General features: G+C 34.0%; 1 protein-coding gene across 1 annotated transcript in view; it reads left to right on the forward strand.

Annotated features, from left to right (window-relative positions):
- The window catches only part of LOC107585757 (sodium/calcium exchanger 2-like), a 29,403-nt gene extending 20,451 nt beyond the window's left edge, over positions 1 to 8,952 (forward strand). The window contains exons 8-12 of the mRNA XM_016272913.1: positions 762 to 779; positions 1,289 to 1,413; positions 3,405 to 3,504; positions 5,903 to 6,181; positions 7,589 to 8,952. Coding sequence (XP_016128399.1) covers positions 762 to 779; positions 1,289 to 1,413; positions 3,405 to 3,504; positions 5,903 to 6,181; positions 7,589 to 7,965 — 899 coding nt within the window. The 3' untranslated portion in view covers positions 7,966 to 8,952. The remainder of the gene's footprint in view (positions 1 to 761; positions 780 to 1,288; positions 1,414 to 3,404; positions 3,505 to 5,902; positions 6,182 to 7,588) is intronic.
- Positions 8,953 to 11,673: the final 2,721 nt, after the last annotated feature.

Raw genomic sequence — 11,673 nt, forward strand, 5'->3', positions numbered from 1 at the left:
ATCAAGAGAAAATAGAGCGTCTGTAATTTAATTTGCATAGTGTTTGTAGTTTTTATCAAGTAAAAAATAAAATATTTCACTTAATATTTGTGTATGCTTTTTCTTCTTCTTATTATTATTATTATTTAAATTATAAAAAGCATTAACAAATATTGGGTATTAATAATAATAATAATGATAATCACCATCATAAACAACAACAAAAAATTTAAAATTAGGATTTAGAATATTATTTGTTAATCTAGCAACCCCTTAAAAATAATATGCATGCATGCATAATTTCTGCTAGAATTTATTGCTGATTTGACATTGAAATGTGATCTTGACAAACAGTTTTCCAGTCGTTCCTCATTCAGTAGACAGCAGATGCTCCTGCGTCACTGTAAAACAGCAGCTTGAGGGTGTTTCTGAGATGGTCACCAAATGCACTTACTTGCCTTAAAGGGTCTTTGCTCTGCAGGAGTCAACTATTTGACAGTAATGGATTCAGCTGTTAGCAGCAGTATTGCTTGCGTGCGTGATGTGAACAGCGCTCTTTGTCTGAGCGTTTCAGATCAGTCACTTATGAAATGCTGTTTTTGTTAGGATGCTGGTTTAGTATTCAGAGAAGCAGCTCACTAGGGTTTGGAGCAGAGCCACAGTCATGGGATACATACATGTAGATGCGTGTGTGTGTGTGTGTGTATATGTGTGTTTATTAATGGAGTAAACTCATCTCCAGCACTAACTCCATCTCTCTTGTCCCTCCTTACATCACGCAGCCCTGCTGCTGAACCAAGGTAAGGTTTCAGATCAACCTCTGATCAACTGACATGTGTCCACACTAACCCTCATGTTACACACTCAGCAGAGAAGAGAGAGGGGCTAAAAGCTTCCCAGAACCCATGAGGGATGTGATTACGCTGTGAAAAGAGGGATCAAACGCTGACTGTTGAGAGAGAGTTCAAACCATTAGACAGAAAGTCAAAAAATATCTCAATAGTAGCTGTCGCAGACAATCAATCTCAATTTTTACTCTGCTTTACAGAAGTAAAATGGGTTGTAAACAGTATTGTAGTGGGTAGATTCACAGTCTGGCACACATGCATTCAGAGCGTCTCTCAGAGCTTGTGTTGTTTTGTTCGTGTGCGTGTCGTGCTGTCATACGTGTCGTCTTATCGATCGCTGGAGCTGTTGTGTTTTTGATTGATAGGTAGGGGGTGTGCCCTCCGTTTCCTGTCTGTTGTATCTCATCTATTCTTTTCTGTCTTCTGTCTGTCTCTTTTCTTTGATCGTCTGCGGCTTTCAGAGGATCCGGAGGGGCAGTTGAGTGCAGAGGAGGAGGAGGCCAGGAAGATAGCAGAGATGGGGAAACCTGTTTTGGGGGAGCATAGCCGGCTGGAGGTAGTGATCGAGGAGTCATATGAATTTAAGGTAACAGTTGGAAAAGTAGCATATTTTATTTTATTTTCAAAGAGTCCTATGAATTTTCTGTAAGGTTTCAAGTCTGAAAAAAATAGAAAATAGTCTGACCATATTTTATTTTATCAAGGAGTCCTATATCACGTCTGAAAACAGTGAAATTAGTGAGCCCATATTTAATTAAATTTTAATTGATTTTATTTTAGTTTATTAGTTTATTTTATTTATCAATGAGTCGTATGAGGTATCACATCTGAAAACAGTGAACTTACTGAGTCCATATTTAATAAAAAAATTTTGTTTATCAAGCTGTCCTATGAATTCAAGGTATCACAGTTGAAAACACTGAAAAATGTCAGTCCATATTTTATATTTATTTATTTATTCGAGGAGTCCTGTGAATTTTCTGTAAGGTTTCACATCTGAAAATATAGAAAATAATAAGTCAATATTATTATTTATTTATTTATTTATCAAGGAGTCCTATGAATTTAATGCACGTATTCACATCTGAAATCATATTATTTTTTTATTTTTTTTATTGAAGATTCCTATTAATTTACTGTAAGGTATCATTTGAAAACACATTTTTATTTTTATTTTTATTTTTTATTTTTTGTTGTTGTTTTTAAACAGATGTAATATTTCAGCTATATCTCCCAGCCCTATTCTTCCTCCATCTGTTCTGTAGACATGACATGAGGCCACACGGTGAAATCATGCATGCTGAACAGACCTTCATGTACAGTACAGTAGAGCTCTATATATAGATTGTTTTATACAGCATGAAAAATGCACATCCATCAGTCATACTGGCCCACAGCTTTAGACTCCCAGTACATTCCCAATATATTCCTGCACATGATGGTTAGATTTTTTTATACATATGCAGTGGTGATTTTCAATTATAACTGTTTATGACTATTTACAAAAATATAATTTGAAGTTCCCGTTTAATGATTACCCAGAGTGAAATGATGCATTATGATTGTCGGCTCTGTTCATGACAGCAAATGTTGACGGTTGATTATATTCTCATCTAAAAATTACATTCATATAATTTCTTTTTTTAGTGTTATTTATCAGATCGGTGGTGCTAAACGAACAGTTGTCAGGTTCATTATGTTTGTCATGATAGTAATATTTGATGCCAGCACTTCAGAAGAGAGGATGCAAAGAGATTATTAAAGTGTTGGTCTGTTCACATGACAGTTGAATGTGGTCCAGATCTGGAAAAAAAAACAGGAAAAAACCGAATCTGATATTTTCAGATCTAAAAGATTATATATATATATATATATATATATATATATGAATTTAAAAAAACCTTGCTACGTACTGTGTTGAGCTAACCGAGACTTGTGATAGCACTTGCATTTTATTGCTCTTTTGTTAGTTTTGATTGCTTCTGTTTGTCCTCATTTGTAAGTCGCTTTGGATAAAAGCGTCTGCTAAATGACTAAATATAAAAATATGTATATATAATATATAATAATAATTATGCATTGAATCTGCTGTTTTCGATTCTGAAAATGTCTTATTATGATAATAATAAATATAATAATAATCATACATAAATCATATTGTGCATTTATTTGAAAATTGTATGTTTATTATAACTTTATGAGCAGTAAAAATCACATTAAATCTGATATTCTCAGTTCTGAAAATATATACCATTAATTATTTTATTTATTTATTTTTTGTCTAATGCAATGATCATCATAATTGTGCATTATATTAAATTATATTATGAAAATGACATTGATGATAGGGTCCCGAAAACAAGCACAGTCCCAATCCTTTCACTAGTGATTATCCTGAGCTGTGACATCAAAGTAAAATACTGTATAGGTCCATTGTATGATATAGTCACCCCTGATCATATGGGCCACATTTATGTCATGTGAACAACCTCGGATAAAAAAAATCAAAACTGAGCAGAAAGTCAGAGTTGGGTGCTGAATGGTGTGAATGTTTGAGTGATCTGTGCTGTGTTTCAGAGCACGGTTGATAAACTGATCAAGAAGACTAACCTGGCGCTGGTGATCGGCACTCACTCCTGGAGAGAGCAGTTTGTGGAGGCCGTGACCGTCAGCGCAGGTCCGTCTCACACCCCTCTGTGCTCCTCATGAGTGTGTCGGATGTTTAATTGGTCTCTTTTGAAATAGGAATAAACTGTATGAGTCACACCGTATAAATTTCATTCCCTCAGCAATTCTCAGACTTAATAAAACACATAATGAGGTTCTTACATTCTCAAGCTGCTCTTTTAATGCTCCATCTCAGAAGCTTCAGCAATGCACAGTCTGAAAGCAAGAGCTCAGCTAAAAATGGCATTTCTGTGCACCTTTCCAAACCTTTGTGACTTTATTTCTTCCATGGAATACAATAAAGAAATAGTGCAGAATTTCCAGCATGCCATTTTCTATAATGACTAAAACTGTTGCTAAAAGTACCATATAAATAGTCTATACCAGGGTTAGTATGGTTAATTAAAACTAACTTTTTACAAGCAAACTGAAACTAAAATTAAAACCATTAATAAAAAGTTACGTTTTATATAATTGATATATAAAAAAAATTGCAATCAACTCGTAATTTAGTTTAACTTGATATACTAAAATAACTAAAATTGAAAATTACAATATATTAAAAATATATATAGACACAAAAACTGCTAACAGTGACAAAAACATACAGTAAAACTAATAAAACAATCTGAAAAAAATCAGCTAGTTGCAAAGGCAGCATTCCTCATTTTAATTTAGTTTAACTCGATGTACTAAATAAAACTAAAATCGAAATAAAAAAATCAATAAAAACGATATAGGTACATAGAAAAAACTACTAAAATGACAAAACAGTAAAATGACTAAAACCAGCATGCCATTTTCTATAATGACTAAAACTGTTGCTAAAAGTACCATATAAATAGTCTATACCAGGGTTAGTATGGTTAATTAAAACTAACTTTTTACAAGCAAACTGAAACTAAAATTAAAACCAATAAAAAAAAGTTACGTTTTATATAATTGATATATAAAAAAAATTGCAATCAACTCGTAATTTAGTTTAACTTGATATACTAAAATAACTAAAATTGAAAATTACAATATATTAAAAATATATATAGACATAAAAACTGCTAACAGTGACAAAAACATACAGTAAAACTAATAAAACAATCTGAAAAAAATCAGCTAGTTGCAAAGGCAGCATTCCTCATTTTAATTTAGTTTAACTCGATGTACTAAATAAAACTAAAATCGAAATAAAAAAATCTATAAAAACGAAATAGGTACATAGAAAAAACTACTAAAATGACAAAACAGTAAAATGACTAAAACTGGGAAATGAAAATTAAAAAGGAAAATATAAAATACACAATGATTCAAAATATTAATAAAAACTATAATAGTATCTCAATGATTCTAAAATAACACTGGTCTGTAAGTTGTAAATAAAGCTCATGGAATTATGATTTACAAGAAAATATCTTCTTCAAATATCATGTTCAGTTCTATGTGTTACATGTCAATTCTTTGTATTTGATTTACTTGCCATTTCTGAGTGAAAATTTTTCTACATATAATTTTTGGATTTATTTTGTTTTTTGAACGCATATAATTGAATTTGAACTTCTAAAATTAAAATTCCATGAGAATATACAGGTGCATCTCAATAAATAGAAAAGTTCATTTATTTCAGTAATTAGTTTAACTTGATATACTAAAATAACTAAAATTGAAAATTACAATATATTAAAAATATATATAGACATAAAAACTGCTAACAGTGACAAAAACATACAGTAAAACTAATAAAACAATCTGAAAAAAATCAGCTAGTTGCAAAGGCAGCATTCCTCATTTTAATTTAGTTTAACTCGATGTACTAAATAAAACTAAAATCGAAATAAAAAAATCTATAAAAACGAAATAGGTACATAGAAAAAACTACTAAAATGACAAAACAGTAAAATGACTAAAACTGGGAAATGAAAATTAAAAAGGAAAATATAAAATACACAATGATTCAAAATATTAATAAAAACTATAATAGTATCTCAATGATTCTAAAATAACACTGGTCTGTAAGTTGTAAATAAAGCTCATGGAATTATGATTTACAAGAAAATATTTCAGTCTTCTTCAAATGTCATGTTCAGTTCAATGTGTTACATGTCAATTCTTTGTATTTGATTTACTTGCCATTTCTGAGTGAAAATTGTTTCTACATATAATTTTTGGATTTATTTTGTTTTTTGAACGCATATAATTGAATTTGAACTTCTAAAATTAAAATTCCATGAGAATATACAGGTGCATCTCAATAAATATTCTAATTTATTGAGATGCACCTGTACAGATATCTTACAAGTTTGTCAGTGATGTGTCAGTGATGTGATCCTGCCATCTAGTGGTCAGTTATGGTAATGACCGTGCATGTAGAATTGGCCAGAGTTTAGTGTAATTTATTAATTATGTGGCATCCTCAGGTGATGGAGATGAAGATGAAGAGGAGGGTCGAGAGGAGCGTGTCCCGTCCTGCTACGATTACTTCATGCACTTCCTGACGGTGTTCTGGAAGGTTCTGTTCGCATTCGTTCCGCCCACAGAGTACTGGAACGGCTGGGCCTGCTTTGTGGTGTCCATCACTGTAATCGGCCTCCTCACTGCCATCATCGGGGACCTGGCGTCACACTTCGGCTGCACCGTGGGCCTCCGGGACACCGTCACCGCAGTGGTGTTCGTCGCTCTGGGCACTTCTATCCCAGGTGTGCTTGAGGATATAATGAAGGGTTTAGACACTTCTCACTGCATTAGATTACGAAAAATGCACAAAACACACTTTTCACTTAATAAAAGGAACATTTTATTTATTTACAGTTAATTTTGTTCGGTTTTTAAGGGATAAAAGTGAGTTTGGGGTCAGTAAGAGTTATTTATTTATTTATTTTAAATAAGCCAAGGCTGATCACCAAGACTGCATTTATTTGATCTAAAATACAAAAAAAGTGAAATGTTATTACAATTTAAAATAACTGTTTTCTATTTGAATATATTTTGAAATGTAATTTATTTCTGTGATCAAAGCTGAATTTTCAGCATCATTACTCCAGTCTTCAGTGCCACATGATCTTCAGAAATCATTCTAATATACTGATCTGCTGCTCAAGAAACATTTCTGATTATTATCAATGCTGATAGATAGATAGATGGATAGATAGATAGATAGATAGATAGATAGATAGATAGATAGATAGATAGATAGATAGATAGATAGATAGATAGATAGATAGATAGATAGATAGATAGATAGTTTGTGGAAACCATCACATATATTTTTCCAGGATTTTTTTAACATTAAAATGTTCAAAAGAACAGCATTTATTTGAAATTTAAATCTTTTGTAACATTATAAATGTCTTTACAGTTACTTTTGGCCAACTTAATGCATACTTAATGAATAAAAGTACAAATTTTTTAAAATAAATAACATATTTTTGACCCTAATCTTTTGAACAGTAGTATATACTGGTTTATATTACAATTTAGTAAAAGTAAATGGCATATACCTGTATGCAAAACTGCTACAATTCACATTAAAATGTATTTTGCATTAGAGTGTTATTATTAATAATTATATAATTACATTAAATCTCAATATTTGATACTTTTTTTTGTGCTGTCAAACGATTAATCGCGAATAATCGCATCCAAAATAAAAGTTTTTGTTTACATAATATATGTGTGTGTACTGTTTATATTTATTATGTATATATAAATACACACTCATACAGTATATATTTTGAAAATATTTACATGTATATATTTATATAATTTATATTATATAAAAATATATTTAATATACAAATATAATATATTTTTCTTAAATATATACGTGCATATGTGTGTATTTAGATATACATAATAAATATACACAGTACACACACATATGTTATGTAAACAAAAACGTTTATTTTGGATGCAATTAATCGCGATTAATCGTTTTTATATTACATTCAATTAGATTCGATTCGATCCAGAAATTCTTGTAAAAGTTACTGACTGATTTTGATCATTTGAAAATATGAAATATTGGCCATTCTATCAGCTTTGTCGATATAAACGTCTACCACCAATGTCTATATTTTCTCATGCTCTCTGTCTCTCTCTTTCAGACACATTCGCCAGTAAAGTCGCCGCTACTCAGGATCAGTACGCAGACGCCTCCGTGGGAAACGTCACAGGCAGCAACGCGGTCAACGTGTTTCTGGGCATTGGTGTGGCCTGGTCCGTGGCGGCCGTGTACTGGGCCATCCAGGGCAAGCGCTTTCACGTGGATCCCGGCTCAATGGCCTTCTCCGTCACCCTCTTCACTATTTTTGCCTTCATCTGCATGGGGGTGCTGCTGTTCCGCCGCCGGCCGTCTATCGGTGGAGAGCTGGGCGGCCCTCGGGTCCCACGCCTGCTCACTACACTCTTCTTTCTGGGTCTGTGGTTCCTCTACATCCTCTTCTCCAGCCTTGAGGCCTACTGCCATATCAAGGGCTTCTGAACGGCCCCGTAAAGGAGAAACGGGGAGCAAATGCTTGTTACGACACACACTTATAGCTACAAACAAGCTTGATAAACTACATACATCAACACAAGTTTGCACACACACTTACAAAACACTTATGAATCGCTGAATGCACTAATGCAAATCATTCAGCTTCGATGAGACCTAGAAGAGAATCCGAGGTGAAATAGAAAAAGAGATGGATGATGCTGGAGAGAGATGAAAGATGAGGAGTTTATGAAAAAGGAAGCAAAGCATGTAGCAAAAGAGGGCAAAGATGAGCGCGATGTATTATAAAGAGGGAGTGATGCTGTAAAATAGTCACACTTCTATCTTGTCGTCTCTCAAGCTCATAGGCAGAACTGACGCCTTTTGCAGCTGTTGTCACGGAACAGGTCTTTTTATGGTTCAAGGGCCCAATAACTCAGAGTAAAGATAAAAGGTGTCTTCAGAACTGTAATGAAAATGCACCAGCAATTAGGCTGCTTGACTGATCAGCAGTTTCGCTTGCGATGTGCATCATTCTTTACTAAAGCAATCATTTATGATTGTTGCTTGTACAATATGACTGCAGAGTTCTTGAGTAAAAGCAAGATGGTCTGAAAGTTGTGTCACATAGACGTCAAGCATGTAAAATTACATTAGACCCAGCAATGAATATGCACAGCAGGATATGATGTCATATTCTAGGGCTTCTTATTTTAATAAATAATAATGCAGTCTAGTGTGGCTGCACCTAACTTCGAAATGGTTCCATATAAACCCAAGCAAGCCGTTTCGCTAATGTGGCCAATTTTTCACCTGCTTGATGTCGGAACTGAGCAAACTCAAAGTTAATAGTAATGTAAAGGGAATGCTAAATAATGAAATATTTGTTTCGCAAAAATATTGTCCATAAATATGTCAAATGAAGACAATTTATCAGTGTACGTGACACACCAAGCAATCCAAGACTTTCAATTGTGCCCTGAAATGACAAAAATATATTGCATTTTAATGCTATTTATGGTTAATAGTTATACTAAATGTAAACATCTAATACAAAATAATAAAAAAAATAATTATATTATATTATACTCAAAATATTATTTTGAAAATATGAAATATTGGCCTGTTTATCAGCTTTGTTGGTCTACCGCTGATGTCTATACTTTCTCATAGTCTCCCTTTTTCATACACAATTGTGCCCTACAATAAAAAATATATATATCATTAACGATCACAGCAAAATAGTGGCGAAAATAGTCTGGCTTAAAGGGATAGTTCACCCAAATGAAATGTCATCATTTACTCAACCTCAAGTTGCTCCAGACCTGTATGATATTTTGAAGTACAGTATGTTGGTAACCAAACAGTTGTTGGTAGCCATTGACTTCCATAGTATGCAATAGTATTTGTTTCCATACTATGGAAGTCATTAGCTACCAGCAAATGTTTGTTTCCCAACATTCTTCAAAATATTTTCTTTTGTGTTCAACAAAAGAAAGTAATTGATAAGGTTTGGAACAACTGGAGGGTGAGTAAATTATGACAGAATTTTCTTTTTTGGGGTGAAATATCCCTTTAAGACTAGAAGAAAGCAGCAGTAGCTCATGGACAGAAGATTATTTGAAGATGGAATTAGAACGTTATCTATTAGAAATGTTATCAGAGACTCAATATTCCGCTAGATTAACCTTCATCTTCTGATCGGGTCATTTTGACCCCGAAATGGCTTTATTTTTTAACAATTGAGTGTTCACCTGAGTCACACTGAATCCAGATACTTACATTTATTTTTACATGAATATCTATTCCACACCTCAACAGTCCCTCTAATTCAACGAACAAAACATCTTTTTCACAATGACTGGGATCTTCTAAAATGGAACACTGGACATCATAAGGATTTGAATCTTAAGTTGTTACATTCATTCTGAAACGGAACACTGGACATCATAATGATTTATGCTACCTAGAGACAATGGAGCTCCTCTTTTAAAAGTGTCAATGTAAAAATTTCACCGGAAGACACTCGCCGTCATCTCCATATCTCCAATGGTCAAGCCACTGGGATGTACGCAAAACATAGTAGTGTTCAGAGTATGCTAGGAATAAAAGACGTCTCCGTCGATGCTTGCAGTGGCTGAATGGGTACCGTCAAAGTTACTCTTAATACAAGTTTATTAGAAGAGCAAATGATTTGGGTGTCAACTTTACTACGGTGCAAAAACTGAAGCGTGTTCACGTTTATTCGATGCATCCAATGACCTTACAAGTTCTCATAACGAAACGCTAAAGTAAAAATGTCACTGTACAGTTTTTCTTTGCATTGTGTAAACCTGTCTGGGGCGTCTTGATCTAGAACAGTTAAGAGCTGCGCAGTGATTGGTTCTTTATAAACTCATTAGCTGGTTAGTCCACTCATTATGTGTGGAGCTGAAAGCTGATTGGTCCCTGTCAGATTCACAATCAAATGTTGTTTACCCGTAGAGCACTCAGGATTGTGTGTATATGTACGTTTAGGGGATTCCAAGTGTTTTTATGTCGTCAGCTCATCTGTCCGGTCTGTAGATGTTTGTGTAAAGATGTGTTTACTGTGTTCTCCTGCTATACTTCAGGGCTGGACTTTTGCCTGTGGTCTAGTCAATCGAAATGCATGACGGAGTACATATTGGCAGATCTATAATGGCATGCTTTGACTGAAGACATGCATGAATTTGAAGTTTACAGTGTTTGGTACTAAAAGGGCCAACAATGATGGCTGCCTATGTCAGATCTCTTTTATAATATTTTGGTGAGAGATCAGTACTTAAAGGAATTGTTCACCAAAAAATGAAATTTTTCTGAAAATGTGCTCACCCTCAGGCCATCCAAGATGTAGATGAGGTTGTTTCTACATCAGATTTGGAGAAATGTAGCATTCCATCACCTGCTCACCAATGGATCCTCTACAGTGAATGGGTGCCGTCAGAATGAGAGTCCAAACTGCTGATAAAAACATCACAATCCACACCACTCCAGTCCCATCAGTTAAGCAATGGTGAAACAATGGATTTGTTTCTTACAAACTCAGCTTTTCAGTTCACAATATGTTAACTGATGGACTGGAGTGGTGTGGATTACTTGTGGATTATTCTGATGTTTTTATCTTTTTAACAATTGAGTGTTCACCTGAGTCACACTGAATCCAGATACTTACATTTATTTTTACATGAATATCTATTCCACACCTCAACAGTCCCTCTAATTCAACGAACAAAACATCTTTTTCACAATGACTGGGATCTTCTAAAATGGAACACTGGACATCATAAGGATTTGAATCTTAAGTTGTTACATTCATTCTGAAACGGAACACTGGACATCATAATGATTTATGCTACCTAGAGACAATGGAGCTCCTCTTTTAAAAGTGTCAATGTAAAAATTTCACCGGAAGACACTCGCCGTCATCTCCATATCTCCAATGGTCAAGCCACTGGGATGTACGCAAAACATAGTAGTGTTCAGAGTATGCTAGGAATAAAAGACGTCTCCGTCGATGCTTGCAGTGGCTGAATGGGTACCGTCAAAGTTACTCTTAATACAAGTTTATTAGAAGAGCAAATGATTTGGGTGTCAACTTTACTACGGTGCAAAAACTGAAGCATGTTCATTTGATGCATCCAGTGGCTTTACAAATTCTCATAACGAAACACTAAAGTCAAAATGTCACTGTACAGT

Source organism: Sinocyclocheilus grahami, unplaced genomic scaffold (assembly GCF_001515645.1).
Source record: "Sinocyclocheilus grahami isolate Dianchi unplaced genomic scaffold, SAMN03320097.WGS_v1.1 scaffold74.1, whole genome shotgun sequence".
In the NCBI taxonomy this organism is placed as follows: domain Eukaryota; kingdom Metazoa; phylum Chordata; class Actinopteri; order Cypriniformes; family Cyprinidae; genus Sinocyclocheilus; species Sinocyclocheilus grahami.